Source organism: Nipponia nippon, unplaced genomic scaffold, assembly GCF_047370975.1.
Source record: "Nipponia nippon isolate SJK-2023a ecotype South Korea unplaced genomic scaffold, ASM4737097v1 scaffold_1, whole genome shotgun sequence".
NCBI lineage: Eukaryota > Metazoa > Chordata > Aves > Pelecaniformes > Threskiornithidae > Nipponia > Nipponia nippon.
In genome coordinates, this window is record NW_028262290.1 from 146,970,326 (window position 1) to 146,998,162 (window position 27,837).

General features: G+C 35.2%; 1 protein-coding gene across 8 annotated transcripts in view; it reads left to right on the forward strand.

Annotated features, from left to right (window-relative positions):
- MLLT10 (MLLT10 histone lysine methyltransferase DOT1L cofactor) overlaps positions 1-27,837 on the forward strand; it is a 139,514-nt gene that overhangs the window by 36,221 nt on the left and 75,456 nt on the right. For 7 of the 8 annotated variants that reach the window (XM_087776568.1, XM_087776505.1, XM_087776523.1 and 4 more), the window contains 5 exons: positions 479-588; positions 6,811-6,914; positions 9,448-9,541; positions 11,549-11,644; positions 25,254-25,349. In XM_087776568.1, coding sequence (XP_087632694.1) covers positions 479-588; positions 6,811-6,914; positions 9,448-9,541; positions 11,549-11,644; positions 25,254-25,349 — 500 coding nt within the window. The remainder of the gene's footprint in view (positions 1-478; positions 589-6,810; positions 6,915-9,447; positions 9,542-11,548; positions 11,645-25,253; positions 25,350-27,837) is intronic. The other variant, XM_087776542.1, reaches the window with a different exon arrangement.

Genomic DNA, 27,837 nt, shown 5'->3' on the forward strand with positions numbered 1-27,837 from the left:
ACAGGAGTCTAGTCAAATTAGAATGACTTTGTTTAAATAAAAAAGTGTACGCAGAAGTCTTATATGATGGTAATGCTTGCATGAATGCTAGTTTATTCAGGTGATATCTCCGTTTTGCAGGAATTTGCATAGCTTTTACGTGATGACTGTGTTAATCCAAGAAATTTAGAGAAATAACCTGTTTTTCCATTTGTGTGTGTTACTGTTTGTATAAATCATTAGTATTTGGATTTCATGGAGGATTATCTGTGTAAATTCTTCACTGAATAAACTTAAAAATGTATTGCAGCTCATCTAAACTTTGGATAATATAAAATGAAATGTAAACATGACTTAAGTTACTTATGTCTGTAATATATTAAACAGTTAAAATAGTCCATGGAAAAAAGTGTTGTAAAAGGTTCTTTGTACTATAATTGAAATGTCCTTTGAGCTTCTAGAAAACATTAAAATTAAATACAATTATAACTTTTTGTAGGTTGGGCTCATGTGGTTTGTGCTCTGTACATTCCCGAGGTGCAGTTTGCAAATGTTTCTACAATGGAACCTATCGTGTTGCAGTCTGTTCCTCATGATCGTTATAATAAGGTATAATTATATGTCTTTTTATCTATATTTAATGTATTTATTTTAAAACTTGTGAGCTTTAATAATCTAAAACTACACTTCTTAGAATGCACTTTATATAAAATTCATAAATGTATGCAGTAATGATGTGTGTTTTCTGCTATGGCTTTAATTCAAGAATTAAGAAAGCTATATTATTAAATTAAGCTGTAAGGTTATCTGCCATGTCTCATTATTCTTTTACAGATTAGGGACTGTTTTGTTAATTAAAAATATCATGATCTTTGAATAACAGTTTATTTTGAAAGGAATGTGAAGTATTTCCCATAAGTTAAAATATTATTACAGCTTATTTGAAATGTTATTATTAATTACCACTAAGTCCTACTGTTTTAAGTATTGATATGATGTTCATAAACATTTCTTTTAGGAAGAAAAGCTATGCTAATATATTGAGGCAAAAGCCTGCAGACTTTTGCCTTTGTAAACAGTGTTCAGTTTAGTGGGATTATTTACTTGTAGAAGAACTGCTCCTAAATAAGTGTCGGTGAGACGGAATGTTTTGTGAAGTGTGGTGAGACTTTATTTAAAAAAAAAAAAAGGCAAAGCAATGTAAAAGTAACTTATTAATGTTCTATATTGGTAGTTACATTTTTCTACTTGTTTAACTTGTACTACCTCTTTGCCACTAGTCTTAACTACTTCCTCCTGTGTATTTTTGTTTTCCCTTCTGTAAGCAGCAAGCTGTCTGAATTTCTGATTCATTTTATTACGTATTTTTCTGGTGGTGTTCTTTTTACCTCTGCTTGCTTTCTTTCACTTCATTTTATGGTGGTTTGTGGACACTGCGGTAAAAGAGGAATAGACTGTATTATAAAAAAAAGAAAGGAAACAAAAAAAAGACACGTATCACCTCTGGTGTTCTTTCTACATGGAAAGCGGTCTTTCTCTTCTCTCCCCCCCCCCCCCATCTATGATTTACATGCCCCCCTCCTGTTTTCCTATCCTTTTTTCTTTTTTCACACTTCAGTCTTTTCCTTATCTGTTTCACATTCTCACAATTGCTGTCAGTATGTTTTGCCAATCTTATTTACCAGTGTATCTGAAAAGCCGGGAGTCAAAATCTAGGTTCTTCTCATGCTTTCTCATTGCGTACTACCTGAGCATCTGTATTGGCTCCTCACTATTGGCTTTCTTCTGCCTTGGCAAGAACATGCAACAGTGAGATTAAGTGCAGAACTAATAAAATTTTTGTGCTTGGACACAAAGCAGTACAGATTTGCTGTGGCAGATGAGTTTATTTTCTCTCTCTCCTCAACTCTGGGCCAATAGCACATCTGTTTTCTCATTTTTCCTTGAGTAGTAGTCCATGGTTTTTTTTGTTGGTAGTGGTTCTTTGCTAATGTACTTCAAAAAATTTTGTGGAACACTTTGGATTTTGTTTTATCTTGCACCATTTCCACTGGTGGTAATTGGTATTGGATGAGTAAATCCTTGTAACGTAAAAAAATATATGATGCATCTTTTAATATTACTTGTTCACAAAGTCCATTGTTGGTCTGTGACTTTAGTCTTGAATTCCTTTTTGTTACAACTAAAGTTGCTTCTTTCTTGAACTGTTTTTCTTCCAAATATACATGTATAGTTGTTTTTTACTACAAAAATTCCAGTTTGCATTTTGTTGGTCTGTAGTTACCATGATTTTTTTTGCTTGCTAGATAATTACTAGTGCCATACAGATCATGTAGATAAAGTTCCTGATGGTGTCTAGCTTTTCATTTTCTGTGGTTTTGGGTGGGTGTTGTGATTCAGGCCTATTTTCCATGATAACAGTCAGCCTAAACCTACTTTTATACAGACCACTACAGTAGATTGTAAAATATAATGAGACCTGTATCAGAAATTTCAAAGTTTGGGGTCATACCCCTAGCCTGCAAATTATTTATTTGTTTTTTCCCTTCTCTTTTTACAGAATGCAGTTTTTCCTGTCTTTATTTGGTCTATATGGTTCAGGGAGGTAGCAGTTGTGGATTTCAGGGGAATCAAATGCCTATATGCAGTTGCTGCGGCAAACCTCGTGAGACCAATCTAACTTCACTGCCAACAGCAGTCTAGTTGTAACAGCACAGAATTTAAGATGCAGTTACTGACTGGGGAGTCTCCCAACCTTTTTGATAAATCTGTAGCCAGTGCTGAGTTTGGTACTGCTGTGGCTAAACTGCCACCAGTTCCTGAGCAGGCTGGTTTTGAGCAACACCCCCAAAACCAATACAACTACTAATTCCCTTTTCAGGTAGCCTGCAATAACTTCACCTCCCCACCCCCGTTGCTATTCAGTATAAATTGTTTTTATTTAAATGATACATTTTTTAGATCAGAAACTTTGTAAAGCATTTAACTATGACTTTATCAGTTTGGGAGGAAATGGGAAAGAAAAGCTGTTTTTCTGGGAAGTAGATATGGCAAACCGTTCTTAAAACATTTGTTGTGCATTGTGAACAAATGTAAACATGTAATTAGGAAAAAATGATTAGAGTTGTTTCTCCTTTTAGAGTGGTCTAGTGCTAATTTCATTCTGTCTGTCAACTCAATTTGGAATAGGATGATTTTAAGAAAGATTTTATTTCCTGTGAAGTCCTAAATAATTCCGCGTATGTGGCTGGATACATATGGAAGGCTAGCATATGGAATTGAGGGAAAATACAGGTCAATGAAAATTACCATAAGGGAAAATTTATACTGTAGTCTTTAAAATAGAAACAAATGTTGTTGGAGTTTTGCCAGGAGATAGTACTTAATTTACACATTTTTTTCTATGCACTTGTTTCCTTATTGAACACTGCAACATATGCAATATTATAAAGTGCAGTAATCTTAAATGCAAGAAGAAACGCAGCAGACGCCGACGCATGAGGCTTGTCAGTGTAAAGACATTTAGCTGCTGTTTCCCTGAAGTTTACCTGCTTCTGGGATAAAAACCATCACATCACAGAATGAATCCACTGAATGACTTGATAGTGCGTTGACTAACAGGAAAGCTCTTCTTACACAGTTGCTTCCAAAAAGAAATGGACTAGTAGTTGCTCTCCTATTTAGTAGATGTTTGTTATTCCTTGAATGATTATGCGTGGATAATCTCTATTTATTTTATATGAGCTTTATTTGAGGTTCATTTGAAAGTATGTGGTAATTGAATATAATTACTGCTTTGAGGAATTTCTTTTAAGAGCTGATTAAAAAATAACTGCATTTGGAGTTTCTTGATCCGCCTAGTAGTAAAGGCAGCTGTTAGACTTATTTCAGTGCTTGCTGCAACAATGAGAAATTTCTGCACAACTCCTAGGTTTGATTCTATAAGCAGGGAATGCTCTTGGGTAGCTGTTACAAGTAGAGTAAATGATTTCTCAAATTGCTTTTTGTTTTATAAGGGTTTTCTTGCCTCATCTTCCCTTCTGTCTTTACTTTTGCAAAGAAGGTTTACATTTTGAATCTTTGAAGAAAAAATATTGACAGAAACATAAAGGCAGCTTTGCAAAATGTATATTTTGCCATTAAAGAAACTATTTGTTGTGTTTTTTGAGTAAAATTTCCTTGCTGAGTAAAAAGCTTTGTGTAATGTTTTGCTTGTTTTCCAATGAGTTTGGAAGAAGTCTAAGTACTCTTTTCCCTTCAGAGCTCTGAAGAGCAGCCCTGCTGTAGGTGGTGGGACACAGAGTTTTACACTTCCACATTCCAGAGGTTTCAGAGCAGGTGTAGCAATTGCTTGAATTTACAAATGCATGGAAGTCTTCAGTTTTCTGCTTTGTGAAAGAAAGATAAAGGTTCTCAGGCTTCTGGAATTGTTTCTGTGTCTAAGAGAAGGTAGAAGTATGAGAAGCTCAGCTTTAGAGAGAACTTACCGTCCATGTTGGAACGGGAAGATGAACCTTCTTTGGCTCCATTTCGTGTGGAAGATTAGGAAACACGTTTTATACTTCTCACGACTATTGTAGGAAGGATAGAAAAGTTCATTGAGCTTGTTAAAACGGGTAGGCAGTCCACCATGTTGTGTTCAAACTTGTTTGTAATGTAGCTGGTCGTTTGTTATAATTTTTCAGTCATTTTACTGTAAATTGGTTTAAGGGGTCCTGAAACACAGACCCTAAATGTAATATGTAGTGGTGAAAAACAGGGCCTACATCCTTCCTAAATGGAATGCTTATATTGCTTTTCTTTCTGAGCTTCAGTGAGGGAAAAAAAATTCCAGAACTTAAGACAAAACTTGGCAAAAACAGAACAGTAACAGGAGCTTGAGTTTTATGGGGTCTGTTGAACCCTCTATTTATAGAGGTACCTTGATTTTGAATTTACTTACGCTTAATATAGTTACTCAGATGAGGTTGATAGATCATGACCTTGTTTGTTCCTAAAATCTAAATGTGTCAGGTCATGGTATGGAAAGCTAAAAAGCAGCCAGTCTCAGACCTGTCAAACAACTGAATTATCTGTGTGCGCTACCTTGATGTACAAAGGGAGCAAAGCAAAGAATTAAGTAGGATTATCCCCTTTCTGATCCTTCAAATATATCCTTCAATATAGGGTATGATTTTAGGATATATTAGCTATTGGGTTTAATGCTTTTTAAAAAGTCTTGTGGAAACCATACAAGAATGACTCACCTACCCTAGAGTCTTGCATGTTAACAAAAATGCTGTAGTTAGCTGATATCTCATGTTAAATGTTGTTCTAAATACCTCTGTTAAAGGCTGTTCTGATCTCAGAATTTCACTCATTTTCATGTCTTTCTAAGTAATACTGGTTTTACATTATATCCTTTTTAATTTCAGTGGTATCTTGGTCCATTTTTCTTAAACTGGATTTTCTACTACCCATCGTTGATGTTCTTTTTATTTATTATTCTACTCATTCTCTGCCTCACTGAAGGGAGGTTGTGATACAATTGCAATAAGTCAGTTACAGTTTAAGTGTAGACAATTTTTTTTTAGAGGGGGAAATTTCTTTTTTCTCATCTAAGATTTTGTAATGGGATTTCTGCAGAGGTAGCAGTGTGTTGTTGATGATTGTTACCTCAATATGGTTCTCTCTCATTTAAAAACAGACACTTGACTGCCCCAGTGCTGGAGGATACTTTCACTAAGAATCTATTCTTAAACTGTTAAATTTTACACATAAAAATGATATGATAGAATCTCTCTAAACAGCATTTCAGTAATTAGGACAGTAAAAAAATGGAAAGAGATTTAGTTTTGCCTGATGTTTCTCCCTGAAATGCTGATGAGAGATTATAGTGATGTCTAGTATAATAGTGAGCTTCCATACAGCATGTATCCATGTTTATTGGCCACATATTAAAAAAAAAAAAGTATTGAATAATGAGAAAAATTTTGGATTCTTCTTAATTCTTTTTTTCTTGCATTTTACTGAGAATGTTTTTGAAAATATTACAAATTGCTCTAGTATTCCAGTAAAACAAATAAATTGACAGAAATGCTGTGAAAAGATTTTCAGGTACTAGACAGGGTGTTTTCATTTTAGCTTGTTTTTGAGCCTGAAATGGGCTTGATTATACTAATTTAAGCTTTGTTTACAGAAGGTTCTTGCTTGATTAGTTTCTAAGGTGTTTATGGGGTTGTCCAATTCGTGCTGAAATTAAAGCAGAGTTCTGTTAAACACCATATATAATTAAAGGTAACTGAGCATCATATAAATATTGAAGCATGCTATAAGACTTCTGAAAATTCTTTACACCAAATGTACAAATAAAATTTTAAGTTTGCAGTTTTTCTTTGTGTAATTTTGTAGACATATGCATGTATACTGTATGGTATCCTGTACCATTAGGCACTCAGTCTAATTTGATATTTCTGAATGCCACCGATACAGGTAATGTTAAATGAATGTGGAAATGATTGTGACCTAGAAGGACATAAACACAAACTTGAAAGCAAGGAAAATCTTGAAGCCTAATGCTATTAACCTTTGGCTGTTTGGCTAGTTGAATAGTCGTATAGAATTTAAGTAAATTAGTATTTGTACTGCTTTAGTGTTTGTGAAGTGTTACACAGATCCCAGGTGTCTACCAGGTGATCTCCTTTTGCAAACAAACATAATCAGACTTTTATAAAGAAGTTCTTATATAAGCTTAGCTGCAAAATCCAGTGGTTCTCACACTAGAATCTCCTGTGAGTAACACAGAATGTATTTGTATGCTTCTTATCATGTTAAGTATTTTCTCTTTGGTAGACATGCTATATTTGTGATGAACAAGGCAGAGAAAGTAAAGCAGCCACTGGTGCTTGTATGACATGTAATAAACATGGATGTCGACAAGCTTTTCACGTAACGTGGTAAGTATATTTTATTACTTAACATCTCTGATGTTCCAGAAAGAATTGATGCACGCAGTGTAGTGAATAAACTCTTTATTTAGTATATTTCTGAATAAAGAAATATAGTAAGGTACTTTGTGTAGAAATATCTAACTTGATTATAATAGAGTTTACTAACAACATGGCAGTGGCAGCACAGACGTTGCTGTGAGCTGCAAAAGCTGTCTGATAATACTCCCTTCGGTTGTATTAAATGCTGTGTGCTCCTGTGGATAAGGTTTAGTGTTGTTTGTTTGTTTTGTTTTGTTTTGTTTTGTCTTACGTTATTTTTCTTAGATGATATTTTATAGGATATGGGAATGTGAAGACTTTGTTTGTTTACCTGCAAACTGATTTGATGTTTACTTTTGGTAAATCAGTGGGAAAAATTATTGAGCTACACATAAAAATGCACTAGAGTCACCCCTTCCGGTACAGATTTCCAAACATTTGGGGGTAATTCACCTCACTGATTTTATCTAAATGGTACGCATCTATCCTGAACTATTCATTTAGGTTTCATGTATAGCTGTTGCAGAAAAACAGCTGTGTCCACCATCTGATTCATTCCACGTTAAGATATTTAGGTTTGCTTGGATTCAGGAGGCGCTTGTATTGCTTCATGGACTTCTTAAAAGAGGCTGGATAATTAGATTAAACCACATATCAACAGGTAAAAGGAGGCAAAAGGAGTTCCACCCCAAAATTTACAGGCATTATTTGTTTTTTTTCAAATTCAGCTGAAGCTGTTTTGCAGTAGATAGCAGATTTACACAGACTGTCTAGCTGCATAATCTGTGGCCTTACCCATCTCCTTTATAAGTGGCCCAGTATGCTGCTTCATGACCAGCTCAGTCAGGGAAATGGTATTTGCACACCTACTTAAATTACTTAAATGTTTTTTCTTCAGTGTAATCAAGTGATACTTTGAATGTCTTGTGCAGATCTTAAAGGATGTAATTCTGTAGTTTAGGCGCTGATTTCTTGGCAGCTCTTCTTTTTTTTCTTTTAATTACTTGACTATCTGGCAGGTTTTAATCTTTCGTAACCATGTAATTTTTCATTGGATGTGATCAATGTCAAGTTTCTTTTTATGGTGAAAATGGACTGTGTTCCTCGAAGCGTACATATCATGTAAAGAGGTTACTTACAGATGTGAAAAAATGTATACATCCAAGTGTTTGGGTGAAAAGGACTCTTTTCTTTCAAACATTTGGATGCATACAAAAGTCCTTGTCATTTTTTTTCTTTCTTCCAAAACCCCGTTTTCAGTGAATGCCATAAAGAGCATGAGAATTAGGTTCAAAATTAAAATATTTATCTTGCCAGTTTTTAGAATGTTTTGATTCTAAAAAAAACAGGTATGTACTATAAAATGATATCTAGCCAGAGAGTACTGTGACTGAGGATATTGAGAGGCTTCTGTAATATTTAAAAAATGGAAGAAAAATGTGAAAACTACAGAAGGCAGAGATCCAGGGCGAGGTATATCAATTTTGGGTTAACAAAACTAATGTCTAAGGAAGAATGAGCTTGAGTCCATCTGATTTTGTATGGCAAGCTTAGAATGATAAATCTTTGCTTAAAGAGATCCTCTTAAATGTTTTCTGTAGTTGGAATCTGCTGTAGGTGTGCAGGTATTTACGAAGCAGTATTTCTGTATTGCCCAAGAATATAATGTATAAATGAGGGGAAAGTGATTTTAAAAAGCAATGAAAACAAGCTGCCTTATATATTGTTCTTTCATTTAAATACTCACGTGCATCATTTTGACTGTAACATTGCATTATTATGCTAATGAAAATGATACGGAAAATGAAACTGAATATTTGGTTTCTCAATGTCTAACTTGGTTTTGATAAAGAAAATAAATCAACATTACAAATGGTGAAAAGCAAATTTGATTTGAAAAAATGTAGTAGAATAAGGTAATAATTAGCCCAGGCAAGGAAACTTGTCACTCTTATTCTTTTTAAAAGAAATTAACCTGCCACAGTCTTTTAAACCAATAAATATGGTTTGATTTATTATGTCATTGAAGTTCTAGTTAAAAAAAAAAAAAAAAAAAAAAAAAGTAATTTTCCTAGCAAAACAGAGAAGGATGTATGCAACTTTAGAAAAATTTCTTCTTTGGATCTACGGTATGGTTTTGTTAAAAGCCATTCTTTCCATAAATGATTTTTGGCTTGAATTTGAGCTAAGAATCATTGGAAATTGCTTGGTTTATTTATTTGTGGGAGTACGTGCATAATAAATGTAGATTTTCAAGCTATAAGCCTTGTGTGAGTGGCTTAAAGACTATGAAAAAGGCATCAGGCCAAAGTGTAAACTGTACGTGTTTTTCACTGGGCTACAAAGGTCGGTTATGTGCTCGCATGCCATTAGAAGTCACTTGTGTGGAAATGTCTTCTGTTAAATGCAGGTATAAGTATCTGTGCATTATCAGCTGTGATATTGTGGTACAAGTTGATGTAAAATTTCTTTTCTTGAATGTTGTTTGGTTTATTTTTAGTGCACAGTTCGCAGGACTTCTTTGTGAAGAAGAAGGCAATGGTGCAGATAACGTCCAATACTGTGGCTACTGTAAATACCATTTTAGTAAACTGGTATGTATTTGTTAAATTCTATAAATCAATGTCACTGACTTATTTTTTCACTCTGAAATGCTATTAACAGTAGAATTTTCATGTAGCTCAGAAAGTAGATTGTATTTCATTAAAATAATGTTTTAATCACAGTTACAGAAGTACTAACTGAAAATGTTTTTATAAGTGGTTACTTTCCAGATGTGTGGGTTTTTCCCCTCTGCCAGGAATAGCATGCACATTTAGTGGGTTTTTTCATTAAGTTCCTGTAATGTTTTCTTTTGCTATTTGATTAGTTGGCTTCTAGGAATTTAGTCCATTTCGGAATAATCTAGAAAATACTACTTGTTATCCTGCATATTAGAGAATAAAGAAGCCCTCCATTTCTTTCTGCTTCTGTTACTCCTTTTTTTTTTTTTTTTTAGTGTTTTTCCTTTTGTTCTATCTCTCACCATGTAGCCACTGGATATTCCCTGCCTATAAGTTCTCTGAAACACAACCTCGAGGAAGTGACTTGAGGTTTGATTTTTAAAAAACAAACAAGCAAACAAAAAACTTTGACATTTCTCAGTTATTTAAGTAGGTTTTGGATCAGACCTCTGGAATCTTTCCTATCACTTCCTATCAGTTTGACAGTTCCAGATATCTGTTTCTGTGTACGTGTGTGTGTGTGTGGACTTGAAGGACTTACTGATGTTTAAAAAATGTTATTTATGAATATTGAATTATGAAAATTAAATTATATAGACGTAAGTTCAGATACTGCTGTAAGTATAGTTACACTTGCTGATTACTTGTTTTCACTGCTAAAAAAGGGGAATACTTGGGTGAGTTTTGAAGACATTGCAATGAGGTAAAAATACAGGGCCAATGAACCATTTTAGCTTTCTAGAAGACGAGCTGGGTGAGGTTAGCTCTGTGCTCTTGTGAATATTGATGATTTTGCTTCATATTGAAGATAAGTCAGGGCTTTCTAGGCCCTCACTAAGCTAAGATTTTTTTATTATTATTATCTTGAGCCAAGTATACAAAAAGAACAAAAATGGTCTATTACTTAGCAGTGAAGGCAAGCTCTTAACAGTATTATGCATTTGATTTGAATGTTCCAGTGCTGCTATGATTGAGAACACGTATGTTTATTTAAAAAACAAGTTTAATGATAAAGACATAACTCCATATTTGACATGTAATTAGGTAGCTTTCAATTACAAAACTATAGAGGTAATAACAGTAAAGATTGGCAAGGTAGTTTAAGTGATTTAGTGTTTCTTTAGGATTATTGTGATTGTTGATGCCTGGTAAATACAGGTGTTTTGTATTTACTACTGAAGATGGTGGGTGGCATATATCTACTATACCACTGAAAACTTTAGTTGGCAAAGTAGTGACCTGAAGTGTCTTTATAATGCTACCTCAGTTATGATAAAATAACATTTTGAACGCTGGCCTAGCATAAAGTATTTGCGGTCCCAGACTAGGCTCTCAAGCATTACAGAAATACAGGCAATTATGTCTGCCGCTTGTAAATGCATACATGACCATAGCATTGTGTATCCTATTTTTAAACAATTCTAATGAAAATATTGCAGACGGGTCACTTGAATAATAAATCATGAAGCCATAAAGCAGCCACCTCACAATGCCTGTCAAGCATGTGGCAGGGCTAGCACTGTGGCTTCATGTGATACTCATTTGAGCAGCATCTTTTCTGTTTTATGTTATGAAAACTTGAAAATGTGTCTAGCATCTTTTAACCTTTAAAAAGTGGCATATCTTATTTCTTTGTGGAAAACATATCTTGCAAATTCGTGGGAGGTGTAAAAGTCAATATAAGGATAGGTTTTTTTCCTGGTATACTTTGGGTAGTCTTGTTAATGTTATTAGTGTTAGTAATTTGTCAGCTTTTCAGTGACTGAAGTGTTTTTTTTCTTCAAGCAGTAAGGCATCTTATCAGTTGAAATGCTTTATACTTTTTATTTATTCAAATGGTTCCTTTTCTCTATCCATAAATATATTTTCTCTTTTTAGAAAAAGAGCAAACGGGGATCTAATAGGTCATATGATCAAAGTTTAAGTGATTCTTCCTCTCACTCTCAGGATAAACATCATGAGAAGGAGAAAAAAGTAAGTGGATTTGTCGTTGCTAATTATGTGGCACATCTGCTTAATAGTAGCACTTTCTGATAAATTTAATTTTTGCTGAAAAGCGTGAAGGAAATCTTGTTCCTGAAGCACTGAATAATAAGTAACACAGCTGATAAACTAAAGGTACTAGGGTCCAATGAGGAAACATCTTGGGGTGCATTTGTACATGCACCTTCCTATTCCTGTTTATTATCAGTTTTGGGATACACACTGAAACGTATCCATTGGGAAGGCTGTTTCCATGCAGCTTCCTTTGCTTTAGTCTTCTATTAGAGATTCTTTTGTGTAGCCCTTGTGACCAGGCGGGAAACAAAAATAGGGGTAGACATTTTAGCAAGTGTGCTGATAAACAGGTGCATCTAATTTTTTTATATTTCAACCTGTTATATCTCTTTCTCCTCATCAAAGAACTGACATCTCTTGTTGACACATTTTTCTGGTACTGGTGGTCAAGCCCACTGTGATGGCAAAATACCTTGTCATTCACCTGGGAATCTTCCTGTGAGGGTACAAAGAACATAGCTGACTGCTAATTTCAATCATTGGTGTATTCTTTTAGCATTTAACTTTACATATTTTAAAAAAGATTTTTAAATTTATAATGATTATTACTTTATGTTTTTGTTACTGCTAGATTAATAGTTGTCTATGGGAAATTTGTCATCTAAATTCAACACAGGGTGATAACACGGTGGCACGATAATGCAAATTTGCTTTGGCTCTCTTTTTAGCCCTCTAAGAATACATGCAGAACTGCTCACCTGCATGCATCCTGTACAACTAACTTAATAGACTTTTCTACGTGTGTGGGTAGACTTAGTTTTGCATTATTCAAAATCCTTACATAAAAATTGAAATCAAAAAATGTATTGACCAAATGCGTATTTATGAAGGAGCTGTATTTATAGTGACGGGAAATTGAATAACAAATGTCAGTCTTCAGACCCTTAGTCTTCTCAATATTTGATTTGGTTTTTAAGCTCACTTCCACTTTGCATGGATGTTGCTCTCCATTGTTCTTGGATAGTCTTCTAAAAAGTGTCTTTAGATCTGGTTAATGGTGTAGGTGAATAGTTCCATCTTCATCTGGTAATGCAGAAGAGAGTATGCATTGTGGTGTGGTTGTACCTCTAAATCTAAATTTATGCCTAAAATAACAAAAGTATGGGGTTTTGGCAGATCTTTTTTGCTTAGTAACACATGGGTAGAAAAAAACAATCTTGAATTACAGACTACAGAATTACCTGCAAGGTAAAACCTTACTAACATTTACCATATTTTATTCTTAGTTTGCTTAGTTTTTCACCACTATCTTATTTCAGGTCATGTTTTGTCAAAATACCTGCATGGATTTTTACTCACATTGACAAAACTTTGAAGTTGAATTTGAAGAAACTTTGAGGTGTGAGCATGAGGCTCAGTTTCAGTTTTGTATGCCTGAGCAGTGCAAAAACATGTTGGTGGTTTGTTTGTTTGTTTTTTTAAGTTACTTTGGAAATACTGTGCTTCTTCAGGTCATAATACCTGTAAAATTTTCAGGGAATACTTGGAGGGACTTTCTAAGAGTGTGTTCAGCCAATGTATCAGCTATTTTTTTCCACTAGCTGCTCGGCTTCTGCTCTGGAAGTGTTTTGATATGGATCTTCTAGAAATAGTTAATGTTGTGGCTTGCCTGTTCAAGTCCTGGCCTTGTTCTGTGACTCAAAGTTTGCTAGAAATAGGATATTAAAGTTTCTTCAACCTTTCATGAGCTGAAATGTGGTAATCCAGAAGATCTCATGATCTGTAATACCAAGTGAAGCAATGCAGTTTGAAGCACTAACCTGTTCTGTGACATTCAGAGGTTCTCATGGCATGTTACAGCGTGTTCACTTATCAAGTTTAATTTGCTTTATATGTTGTATAATAACAAAACACTATTCTAGGTAAAACCACCAAGTGGTGAAAAAAGTTGCAGTTTCCTGCAGCTATTAATCACCTAACTTTTTGTGGCTACAGATGTTTTGTTTGACGTTTTTAATCTTACATGTTCTATACTTAAAAAAAGTTAAAAAAGGACTTGTGCTTTGCAAAATACTAATCTTCAGTCAGTGAACCGAATGTGGTATGGAGGCTCATTCTCTTGGTAAATTTCTTCACCTTCTGCATGTGATGTCTTCTTTGATGTAGTACATCAAATGTACAGTGTATCTTGGAGGAGTAGGGTCATTTTTTAGGGTGATTTTCCTTATTTTCCTTTTCTGTAAATCCATTTGGAATGTAGATAGTTGTCCTATTACAATAAATACATATATCTTTCTTCCCAGATACAGTGGTGTCGTGTCCCCCCCCCAGGGCACTCTAGTTTCTACTTTGTCTTTCATCTTTGTTGGAAATTTGGATAATCTGATCTTCAGGCATCCTTAAAACTTTCCCTTTTGCCAAGCAGAAGCTGTATGAGTTGAGGATTGGAACCATTTTTATTGCTCAGACCTCAAAAGCTATCCATTTGCATATAAAATATTATTCTGCAATAAGAAGAGGTTGGTCTGAAAATGTTGGTATGGGTAGCCGTCATTTTTGTAAACAGACACTGAGTTGAAAGCGTGTTTTCTTTCATAATATGTTTTAGTCTTTTCTGGGCACTGTGCTTACAAAATAGATAGCAAATATATAAGGGTATAATAATTAAAAAAACAAGCAAACCAACCTTTGGTATGATTTAGTTTTAATGAGGAATTTGAAGCTACAGAGTAAACAGCTTTGTTACAGTCTGATTACTGCTGCACTAAGTATTGTTAGTTTCTATGGCAGAGATGTTATTTAGAAATGATTAGAGATTAGGCTGTGTGCCTCGTAAGTAGGGTTGGTAGTATGTTGCTTGACATCCCGTTACAATATCCCTTTTTTCAGGGCCCGTGTGTTTACCTCAAGCTTTTTGGGGAAAAACTTAGGCCACCACAAGGCTGGGGAAGAATACCTTGCTTTGCTAATGTTCCTGGCAGCCTTATCCTTGGACTCAAGAAGGAACTAAACATGTCTGGGATTGACCTTTGTGTAAAAGAAGCGTTTCTTGCCACTTATGTGAAAATTAGGCAAGCTTACTAGCATTATATATTTATGACTTCTAAAAAATGTGAATTTACTACATAGTAAGTAACTGCTATATAGCAGCTGAATTACACAAATTCCTTTTCTACTAGAAGTGCTTTGGTCTGGGCTGAGCAGGAAGGGGAAATTTAAAACTCTGCTATGATGGCTCATATGATGCAAAATAAACAAAAATGGGCTTGTGACTGAAGACTGCAAATGTGTAAGAAGTGGTGATTGAAGGGCAAAAGGAACAAAATAGTGACGAGGAGCTCGAGGGCACTATTACAGAACTTGGAGGTGTCAGTCTGAGGAGAACCTAAAATGCAGGAGCCAGGACAAGTGTTCTAAACACTGAGCTGCTGGCTAAAAGGAATTCATTATGGGCTTCTTCTTGCTGCTTGTCCTGTTCTTAAAGAAACATTACACCTTCTCTGATTTTGAGGGAGAAACTTGAACATCTAAGAAGAGTTTGAGGCAGCGTGTGCCATTCAGCGTGTTCCCCTGTAGCCGTGAGTTTGGTCGTTGGGTCCATGGGAAGGGAAAACTTAAAACACACCTCTGCTCTTTGAAAGTTTCCATAGGCTAGCTGTGTGTTGGTTTGTGAACTGCATTCTGAACTGCCCAAACTTTCCCAATATGTTGTGAAGGAGCCTACATTCATATGTCAGGGCTATGAATTTCATCTGGGAGAAAGGCACTTGATGCTTTTTAATGTATTTTAATGCTCTGTGTGGGCTGTTACAAATCAAGTGTTCATTATGTATTCCTCACTATCTGAATAACTGACTGTGAAAAGATAAAATTGACCTGCCATGCATCACATAAGAGTCTGTGGCAAAAATAGGAACAGACTGCAGTTCTTTGGGTTACCATTCAGCTGCATAAGCAATGGTTTCCTTTTTCTCTTTTAAAAAAATCTGATTTAGTCCTGAAGAGTCAATTTATAATATAAAGCAGAGTGTTGCAAAGGCAATTCTAATTATGTCATTCCTCTAATTGCCTCATTTAATAAACTTAATGATGTTATTTGAACATTGGGGTTTTTGTGTAACTTTTTAGGGGAAAAAAGCTCCAGACTCATCTCAGTAATGCAGTATTCCACTGCATTGTTATTTTTGTTAAGTTTTTGTTAATCAGTTTAACAGGTATACTCAACTGTTCCTGGCATATGAGGAAAAATTATAAGAATGCTCAAGATAACTAGAAGAAAAGTGTTTTGCAACCACTTTGATATTACTTCAATTTTAATTATTCAAGTATTGCTGGATAAATATTATTCAAATGAGAATTGTGTGGCGTGGATACTAATGGTGATGCTTATCCATGTTGACTTCTTCCAAATTCTGTTCAGTCAGAGGGAAAGAAGAATGCCTCTAAAACACCTCTAAAAACTCGTCAATAAGTATATACCATATGTAGCTCGGTTTATAGATGCTCTTTAATATCTATGTGTGAGCTGCATAACCTAGTTCCTGTTTCCTAAGACTGAGTTTTTGCCTGGGTTCCCTAGTGTTCAAAAAGGGCTGACTTCATGCTGCAGTCTTTTACTGGTGGTGCCAACGAATACTATTTCTGGTTTTGGGCACCTGTTCTTCACTGACTTAGTAGGAGTGTAATTTTTTTTTCTTTTTTAACATATCTCTTCATGTCAAATTGTGTTGAACATCTAGTTATTTGGGAGGACTGACAGAGCGTGACTGTGTAAATGAAATTTCATTAGAAAGCCACTCTGAGTATATTCAGTAATATATATCTTTAAAGTCTGCAAGATTAAGAGCAAATGTGCCATCTTATTGTTTGATTTGTTGCCTGCTAAAGTTCTGTGTTAAGTTGTGCTGTATTCTGTGTAAGCCTGCTATCAACTGCGTGTAATCTACTGGAACTGGCACCAGTTGGTATAGATGGCACAGCAAAATAATCTCTTGTGCAGGTCAGGAAGAACTATATAAGCAGAGAAGCTAGGTTTTATTTAAATTTTCTTTTAGTAAGAAGAAAAGTAGGAACTTCTGTTTCAGTTATAATGCTTATCATGGAATTACTGATTTGACTACCTCATATTTTTTTGAACCTTACAGTAAAACATCAAATATATTATGGAAAAAAAAAAGTAATGCTTTTAGTGTACCTTAGCACAACATGCACCTCATAATAGTATTAAGCTTGGCACCTGGGATTAGTTAATTATTGTAAAATCAAAATGACAAACACACCACCTCAGGTATACCTAAAAACTACTCTGTAAGATGTAGAATTTTGTAAGGCTGCATTAGCTGCAGCTGTCCCTTTTCCCTCAAAGTACACATTTCAGTCTTCTGCTTTTCCCTGTGAAAGAAAACAAACTCAAAATCTGACCCCTGCAGAACCTGTGCACAAAATAATAGTGGTTAGTAGCAGTGATAATTGTCTTCGTAGACTGTAAAACTGAAATTCCACAGGTGGCAAAATTCGCAAACATTTATCTGAAGTAATTTGGTTATTTATTTGTTTCTTTCATGGAGCTACTACTTCACTGTGATTTTTATAGATGTCTCTAGACCAGTACTGGGAGAATCAGAATTTTGAGTAGATCTCTACCGTAGTAAGTTCTTACTGTGCTCATCAAAGAAGAGTTGTGTTTTTTTTAAAAGAAAAATCACATTGTTAGTCCAGGTGTCTTCCTCAGTCTGCAGGGATCAACCAGAAGACTTTCTGTTACATTGAAAAATTGCTATGATATACTTGAGATATTATTAGGTGTTACTCTTACGTATTTATGCTGTTATTACGTATTACTTCAGTTTCATCAATATCTTCACAAAATTAAAAAAAAAAGACTTTTTCTCTGATTATGATTTTGATCTTTCTATGAGTTCAGTGGATTGTGGCCTCATTTACTTAACTCCTCAGTGTTTGTACTCTGCCACATTGTAAGGTAGAAGAGAGTAACTTTTGAATAACTGGGGTAAAAAGTAAGCTGAAGTTCAAAGAAATGGGAACATTTCTTGCTTGAGAAAATTATGCTATATTGTTTGTCTTAATTTGGAAACTAAATGACACCTGAACATTAAAAATATGTTATTAAGGTTAGTGCTTGATTTTTGTTTCTGTTTGAGCAATGAAATTCCTATGCTTCAATTCTATAACTGTGAGAGATGTAGAAGCAAGAGGTACTTTAAGATATTCTTTTTTCTTTGCTTTGGAGCCTAGATTAACGCAAGATGACTTTGTAACAGTTTCTAGAAGGTAATCTTGATACTTTTTTATGAAGTTGTATGTATGTGCTGTTCACCAGGTACAATGTTTTGTGTGGTGGTAGACCATATGTAGTTAAAGGTGATCTGCAATGTTAAGCTGACTGAGCCAGGAAAATTAAATGTATTCCTTTTGCCTGCCATTCTGTTTGCCTATTTCTTGGCATATATTTGATGGGTATCTTTAAGATACCTTGCAGACAGTGGAGCATTTCACAGTATGTAACATAATACATATTTTAAAGTTTTAAATACTTGCAATTTTTATAGGAATAAATGAAGATGAGCATGGAGAATAAATAGTTGCCTTGATTTAGTTAGTCTTGCACTGTTTTTGAAGTTATAAAGTGCTACTCAAGTGTTTAGCACTGCATGTCCATGACTAACCATTAATATTAAACCGTGTAAATAACAGAAAAAGCATATTTTAATGTTAAATATCAAAAGAAGAGTAGCTTATTCTGAATAAGAGTTGTTGTGTGTTAGTCTTGCACCTAAGAGAAGCTTTGGCTGGCATTTTTATCATCGATTCTTGAGTCTTTTTAGCATTGACGGTTAAAATTCTGACCATTATCCCTGTATTGAAGTGAAGGTTTTGAGTCTTTTAAGTAATTGTATCAAGGATTGGTACTTCAGAACAAGTTTCATGCTTAGAGCTGAATATGTATGTAGTTGAATAATGCTGGCAGTAGTGTTCCACCTCTCCCTATAAACTATCCCGTGCCTATATCCTTTTATTACTGTGACTGCAGCAACGCTGCCACTGCATTTAATTTTCCTGCTGTGGTTTATACCATATAAAATGATAGATAGATGAATGCTTGAGCTAGGGCTGTTCTTGTCAAAACAAGATAAATTAGGACTTGAATTTGAAACTTGTGGACTGTGGGCATCTTTCATTCTGAAATTGTTATGGTTATATTACTAATAGCTACTAGTCACAAATAAGAGGCCAAGCAGGTCTTGTATTGGGGATTAGCAAGAGCTATGTGCAGCTTTCTATTAAAGATGTTAGTTGTGATGGTGACAGCTCTGGATTTACAAGATTCAGTGATGGAAAGATAGTGCAGAAAATCCATAAATGACAAAAGCACCAATCTGAGTACTCTGTGCTAACAGAACATTCTGATACATTGGAATTATTTGAGGGAGTCAAAAACAGTGGCTGAAAAAAATAGTGATTTAGACCTTCAGATTATTTTGCTTACAAGAATCACTACAGAAACTAGATTTGAAAATGTTGTTAAGGTTTGAAGAATTGGGCCAACCAAAAGTAGTGGAGGGGTTATGATTTTTGTAATAGAGAAGGGGATAAGAATGGAATACTTCAAGGTCGGCCCAAGCAGTTGTGTCTGAAGGGCCGAGCACTGGTGCTTGCTGATAGTGTGCATGTGTTTTAATTCTTCCAAAATAGAAAGTTAATCTCCTCGTCCCTGGGCAGGTGAGCTCTTGCTCCTCCGTTTTGCATCTGCCTCTTCTTGTCCCTGTTACTGACCACCTCTCATGCTCCTCCACTGAACTAACCCAGCTCATTAAAACGGCAGAAAACTATCCACTTTGGTTTTTGTTGCTGCTGTTTTAGCAGTTTGAATTGGCACACGGAAGGTCTGGCAGGGTAAGCAGTGTGGGAAAGGTGAGAGAGGGGTCAGGAAACTTTTACCGCCCCCCCCCCCCCCAGTGAACTGTTAAATGCTGAACTTCAGTACTGTGGGAAACTCTTTGGAGAAGGTTGTGCATTCCTGAGACAAAAATGAATTGCAAATAAGTGTAAATACCTTTAACAAGTTAAATGATACTTCTGTGTGGAAATGTTATGAATTAGTAATGCCATTAGAGAAAAGCTGAACTCATCCATTCCATCTGTACTGGAAAAGTTATCATTCACTTGCATTGTTTAGTCTTCCCAGATACTGAGGTCCAAACTGTGGAAAGATAGATTTGATAACATTTATTCTGTTGGTAGCAGATCAGAGCTAAGATGAAATTATACGTGTATCCTTAATTTGATAATTTCAATGAGATGATATTTTAATTCAATAGTCTGATGTTTCCTCTGAAAGTACGTTAAGAAAAATGAATGAGCAAGTGCTGATCTTTAGAGTGATCCAATGTGTATATAAGCTAAAAAAATGAAGAGTTGGAACCAAGCTGTATTTGTGAAATCATATTATGTAATAATTTCGTAGATTGAATCTTTGTGGAAGAAATAGAAGCAATCAAAATGTGCTTTTTTCCCTTCTCCACCCCCTACCCCACAAGAGGGCCATGTATAGAAAGTGCTATAGCATTCCAGAAATCTTGCACCATATTTGTTTTCTTATCTTACAGCATGTAGCTATTGGAATTAAGAAGGTATTACATAATATTTTAGATAAGAAACAAAAGCCAAAAAATGAGGTCCCTAGTGATAAATAAAGCTTTCTGGTTAATCATGACATATGAACTCTAGTAGGTATTTTGTATTGGTATTTAGCTACATCGTAAATCAGGGCTCTTCAAGTTCTAGGATGAATAATGTTACAGCTGCTTACCCAATGGCTGCATGGCAGTCACGCCTTATTTTTCTTACAGTAAGAAAGGTTTCAGGAGCTGCCTGAGTCTGGTCTGTTGAGCCACCCTATTTGTGAACCAAGATTGAGGTTTGCTTTGTCAGTTTTGTAGCTGGCCCTATGTTTTTTAAGGTATTCTTCCTTGGAATGTGTCTTTTGCTAAATCCTGTTTTTACAGAATGTAGCATTGCATTTATCAGCTCTGCAACTATCTTAAAATAAGGGTGTTTGGAAGATTTGAACTTGTGCCTATGAATCTTTAAAAAATTTGAGTATATAAATGGGATACATGGGTTCTGCCTGCCCTCAGGCCTCCCTTAGCTTTCACTTACTAGCAGTATTATTTTCAGTGCTTGTTAAGAGTCATGTCTGCCCCTTTTTTCCTTACAGTAAATCTTGTAAAAGGTCAGACATTTGATATCATTACCTTCCATTGAACGGTGTGCTTCCATGTGGCTTTCTGGATGGATGTTTATCTTAGTGAACTGCTGCTATGTTATTTTTTTGTTGGTGCTGTGGCTGGTCAGAGGAGGTCTTACAAAAGCGAAGCATGCAGCGAGTTGTCCATGAAGGGCCAACTGTTTGTTCTTTTTCTGGCGGTAGGGAAGATGGCTCGTTTGTGTGTCCTTTGAGACAGACTTGATTGAAAGCTGTCGTATTTGTTAAATATTGTGGGAATTCATGTCCCTCTGTTATTCCTTTTCTGGATCCAAAAGTGGGTATTTCAGAACTCTTATTATGCTTTGTATGCATCTTTAGGGTGAGAAGAGGGTGCAACTGCAAGGAGTCACTTTGTGGGAACTAAGTCTCTTCATCTCAGCAGGTTGTTGCTGAAATTTTTATTCTTATCAGTGTAAAACCTGAGCATTCCTTTCAAAGGTTTTTTGCAGTGAAATTTTCTCCGCTGCTTTGATGTTATTTGCATCTGGAGTCAATTCACATTCAGAAGCAGGACTTCTGAACTTTCCTTAGAAAAAAAAAGAAAAGAAAAAGAAAAAAAAAGAGGAGAGATTATTTGTCAGAGGAAGTATAACCTAAGCGGAGGAGGGAATATAGAGTTAAGGACAGCAGACCTGCAGTGGATGCGATCTTTGTATGCAAAAGGCCTTATGGTGGGGTACCCCTCTAGTTACCTTGACTGGTAAGCTGTAACCTTGGTAAACTGTCCTGGCAAACTTTGTGTTGATGTTTTGGATCTGGGAGAGGTATTTGATGTGGTTGCTGATGCTTCACTTTACAGAACCTAAAGCATATTCTTTCCAGACTCTTAGTCATTTATGCCCCTTCCCTTCCCCCCTTTTTGTATCCCTCTTTCCTTCTTGACACATCCTTTTCTGTTGAGACTGCTATCAAACTGATTTTAGTACATTACAGAATGTAATTTGAAGTCCTCCTGACGGTTCCTTTGATCAGAATTCTGTTTCTTTGCCTTTCAGACAAAATTAACACTGGAAGTAAAAGAACACTAGAAAGTCAACAGAAGAGACTGTAAAATATGTTCATTTAAACATTTCCTATTGTTTGCTGATATTGCTGTGAAGTTTCATCTTAAAGCATATTAAATTCATTGCCTCTTGGCTCTGAAATTATAAACAAAAAAACCTCTTGAGGGTGATTTCCTAGTAAAATGATGAAAGCTAAAGAAACTCGGGCAGTGGCTTAGATTTCCATTTCATAATTTCTTTCTTGAGGCTTGTTTGGGGTTCAGTGAAATTGTTACTGAAGTTTAGATAAACAAGCACACTGACGATATAGTAAGCTGGGTAACTAGCACTGATGAAAGGCTTTTGGACCAACAGACTTGATGGATAACATGGTGTACATGTCTACAGTCTTGGTGTAGATGCTTCTGTTTTCTCTTGATCCCTGTTTGTTTTCTGGCAGTATGGGTAGCACTTTTGGGATTGCTATATTTAAGAAATTACTGGAAAAATTGTGCAGTGCATTTGAATCCCGCCTCTCCCTATTTTTTTTTTCTTTCTTTTAAATGTGTATTTTCCAGGTCTAAAAAGACCAAAACAAACAATTCCCCCTCCAAAAAAAGCCCAAAAGAAAACAAATACAGCCTCCCTGATCTAAAAACTTCCTCAACAAGCCTATATTAGGTTTTAAACAATTGAAATCCTACCTTATGGTGTACGTTATTGTAATTATGACACCTGCACACTTTGTTACGAAAGGGAAGACTCCACATTTCGATCCAGGTGGCACACGGGGGGTGGGGGTGGGTGGAACAAAACTTCAATGTGTTAAAAAAACAAACCTAGAAATCCCCATCAGCCTTTGAAAGAGTTCTCTTGGACCTTCCTTTGAGTTTTAAAAAGCGTACAAGAATCAAAAGGACTTTATGTGTTGTATTCTAGCAAGTACATTTTTGCATGATGTTTTGGTGAAGATAGCTTTGGTACTTTATTTATTAATTTTCTGGCTAAACTGTATTTCCTTCCTGGCTAAATGAAGTTATAAGTTGAGTTAAATGGGTTCGGGGCTGGTTAGAGACAAGGCAATCGCTAAGTCAGTCAGCTGCTGTTTATAGTTTATAAAGGTAGAGATAAATCTGTTTTGCTTTCAGCTTTGCGTTTGGATTGTCAATTAACTGATTCTACTTTATTAGAGAATTTGAGAACCCATTCTCTTACTTTTGTCAGCTGATTCCATGAAACATGGTTCTGGTATTTCTTCCATTGTGACTGAAACAGAAAGCTGACACTTAGCGATACCTGAATAGAGTATGCACATGTTACATCTCGTCCTGGTGCTTGGTGAGAGTGGTTGTGCAGTCACTGTTGGACAAATCATTATTTTTTCTTTTGAGGGTCTGGATAATCATTTGATAGTTAGAGGATGATCACTGTGGTTCACTTTCAAAATTCAAAACAGTTACTGAGTTTTCATACGGCTATTCAGACTTACACATTTTAAGTTGTCTTTCTCATCTTTTCAAGCTACTCAGTATTTTCAGTAACTCAATGGGAGTTTTAAACCCCTTGTGTCAATCCATATGTATGCATTTTTTTTGGTAGCTTTCTATTGAAGCACTCATTCTGAACAAATGGCCATAAGATTATACTGTTCTGCTGGGTTTTGTGTGAGTACACAAAAATTCCACAAATGTATAGTTAAAGAAGCAAAATACTTGAGTGCCAGTAGCTTACAAGTAACCTTCTCTCACACCTGCAGTTTCTCTGCATCTTCTGATGTTGACTGTCGAAATAAACCATACTATGATACTAACGAAAAAGTGACCCTCTAGACTTGCTTTTGATTAAATTAGTAAAAATACTGAACTCCTCCTGTATTCTGAGTTTAACTGTTAATTTTGTCAGGCTTTTGTATTTTTTGTATTTGTGTGAATTATTGTCCTGGTTTCGGCTGGGATAGAGTTAATTTTCTTCCTAGTAGCTGGTATAGTGCTGTGTTTTGGATTTAGGATGAGAATGATGTGATAACACACTGATGTTTTAGTTGTGGCTAAGCAGTATTTATAGTAAGTCAAGGACTTTTCAGCTGGCTTTTCTGCCAGCAAGGAGGTGCACAAGAAGCTGGGAGGGGGCACAGCCAGGACAGCTGACCCCAACTGGCCAAAGGGCTATGCCGTACCGTATGACGTCATGCTCAGTATGTAAGCTGGGGGGAGTTGGCCAGGGGGCAGTAATCGCTGCTCGGGGACAGGCTGGGCATCGGTCGGCGGGTGGTGAGCGGTTGCATCACTTGTTTTTCCTGGGTTTTGTTTCTCTCTCTCACTTGTTGTTTTCATTTTCATTATAATTATTAATTTAAATTCTTAAACAGTTCTTACCTCAACCCACTAGTTTGCTTACTTTTACCCTTCTGATTCTCTTCCCCACCCTACTGTTGGGGGGAGGGTGAGCAAGCGGCTGTGTGGGGCTTGGTTGCTGACTGGGGTTAAACTACAACAATTATTTAAACAAATACAATTTGGATCTGATTCCATAATCCTCCAAGAATTGATTTCTATCAGTATAGAAGACTTCTATTATACTCTAAAGGCTCTGGGTTAAGAAATGATTTTGTCTCTGTTTGCACAATTTCATTCACACTGCCAATGCTTCATGTTGTGGTTAAAAAAAAAAAGTTTTTATTTGTCTTTTTTTTTTTTCTTAAATTCTCAGCCTCTTTAGAAAGCACACTTGATTTGTATAGCTTTTCATATTTTGTTCAGTTTAACATGGAAGATACTTATTTAGTATGTAAACTGTATGCACCTTTTTGGGAATGAAACCTAAATCAAATTTCACATTCTTATGCATGGAGATGTCAGCAGGGGAGCCAAAGCTAAAACCTTGCATTAATTTACAGTGATATCTGAACAAAAAATACTATGCAGGTGCAGAAATGCAGGAAGATGGGAATCTTTGGTGCAGAAATGCAGGAAGACCTACGAAGCAGAAGCCATGTCTCTGTTTTTAATCCACTTTCTTTTGTTGATTAATTGATTATTGGGAAGATGGATAATATTAACAACAGTGGATTCATAAATGCTGGCTATAATTGAAGAGCTTCAGTTTGTGTATTTTGAAAGCAAATATAAATACTTGATTTGCTCTTATAAAATTGTATTATAAAAATTTCAAAACATTAATGTTGTTTCCATTAAAACAGCACAGGACATTATTACTATCTCTCTTAAATTTTGATAACACTTGGTGCTACTTAAAATGGGTTATGTTAAAGAGGAAGCTGAACTTAGGTTATATTCTCTTTTATAACTTCTAGAAATATAAAGAGAAAGATAAACACAAGCAAAAATATAAGAAGCAGTCGGAGTCCTCACCATCCTTGGTTCCATCTCTTACTGTAACTACAGAGAAAGTAAGTCAATGTATTTTCCTCCTCTTGCACTTCAGTTACTTATGTTGAAATTTTGTGATTCGTCATTCCGGTGAAGATACCCAAGCTTTAAAATGGCCTAGATTCTATAATTATCAAACACACTTGGTATTTTTTCCTATAATGTAAAATTCTAAAATACTTTGAAGTTTATAATATGAAGAAAGGCTTAGATTTTTGTAATTGAATAGTGAGTGATTTAATGGTACCAATCAGGTAAGTTTTATTTCATTGACTTATGTTTAATAATTTGAGAAGTTCTAGAAAATCTTGCCTTTGAAATTCACTTGTGTGTGCTGAGCTGTCACTGAACCTGTAAGCATTTAAGCTGGTAGGTAGGAGACTGAAACTTATGCTTCATATACTTGTAACATCACATTGCCTTTTTTAACAGTTTACTCCTTTAGGTTCTGTGGTCTTTCCATCCTGTTAATGTGCTAGCAAATATCTAACTCAAGGGACAACGCAGAGGGTTAAATAGTAAGGACTGTTCTCATTGTACTCTAAGAATCACTTTCACTATCCACCAAAAAAATAACACTAATGGTGGTGTTACAAAGTGGGCAGCAGTATTGAGAAATGGGTTTTCTGACTTCAAAGCTGGAAAACATTTGTCCCGTTCTTGTGGGAATGTTTGACATCTGAGTCAGGGAATTACAGTTTGAATTAATTAGCTGTCAGTAAGTAGAACAGTTTTTTAGCCGAAACTTTTGTTAACTGTATGTAGTTTGGTTGCTGTGATGCAATATTCAACAAATGTGTCTATTTGCATATGGTACACCGAGACATTGTCAGGACAGGGTAAAAAAATTGAAATACCAACTTTCTCTAGTCCCTGGATAACTAATGGTATCAACTTCAAGAATCGTCACCAAGAAAGTTAGTTTTTTATTATGCTTTGGATATTTCTTTATTCTCAATAGTAGGAGTATTAACTTGCGGATGTGTACCTGTTAACATCTCATTATTTGTGACTCATGCTTCTGATAAAGTAGTCTTGTTTCTGGTTCTACTGTATTCTTTTTGACACAATTATGTCAAATGAGACTTACTAGTCAGTGGATTTCTGAAACTCCCAATAACTCTTTATTTAAAGGAAAAAAAAAAGGTAGTCAATTTGCTGCTTTGCTGTTTTGATTTGAGAATGATTAGACATTGCAGTCAGTGAGTGTGACAGTTTTTATTGAAATTGTTGTAGAACTCTTTGAATAGTACTGACTGGTCCATGTGATTTGTTATTTCATTTTATTAATTTGTCCTGAACATGTTTCTCTTAAGTCTGAGACAACTCATAAAATTCATAGCCTGTAAAATAATTTTCCTGTGTGGGAACTTCCTTTAGATGATACAATTTTTTGTTTAGGTTTTGTGCTATCTATGATCTTATCTTAATTGAATATATCCCTTTTGTACTATGATTATCTAACCATCATCAAAAGCTTAACGAAAAGTGATGTTGCTGTATATTTGTGTAAAAGTTAAAGAAAATATATTGAAATATTGGTTATTTTTGACTCCTACCTATTTGAGTATGCTAGAAGATACAGTTGGATTCTGTTTTTCTGCTAATCTATTTTCTAATTGCTCCTCCCTAGACTTTTCCTAATTACAAAGTTTATGACTGAATGGTGTACACTTTAAGGTGAACAAGAGTAAAATCCCATTTTTAGAAGATCTCTATTTAATCCAAGTAAAAAATGAAAAAGTTGCTGAGTTGTTGGCCATACTGTTAATCAAGATTGTACTACCTATGCATGTATAGCAAATATTAAAGAGAATAGAAACTCTATAATTCTAGAACCTAAATTATAAATGAATTAAACTAAACCAGAAGTATTAATTGTGGAATTTAAATATCAACATGTCTCCTGTTAGTTTTTTTTTTTTTTTTAAACCTTTTACACCCTGCGTTTCTTTCTATCTAAGCTATCTGCTTCATTTTCTACCTTCTTTTTATAATTCTTGAGATGGTCAGGAAACTTTATAATGCTTGAGACCGTCAGGAAAATTGGTGTTCAGTTTTTTTTAAATGAAGTTACTAAGCGTGATTACGTTTTTAAAAAAAGTATCTGCTGGATATTTGGAAGTGATTTTCTGTGGCTAGTTCCTTCAGTTATCTTATTTTAATTTTTTTCCAAAGTCCTTTTGACAACATTTACATGCATTTGCTTTTCTAGGTTATAAATTCATAGTGTGTTCCTCAAAATTTTGAAATTCTAATAACTAAACAAACTTTGTTTTTTCTTCTGAGATAAATATTTGGTTCAGAATATTTTGTTAATGTGTTACTTTTGTGTATCCCTTTATATAGAGTTGTCAGAATTAATTTGGACTTGATGTCTTTTTCACAGCAGTCTGTCATTGCAGTGAATACATTATTTTATCATGCTATATAATCACTTCTGCTACCGTGTTGTTCCTGTTGGGGGGTACTGGAACTTGAAATGAATTTTGGTTTTCCTTTTTAAAG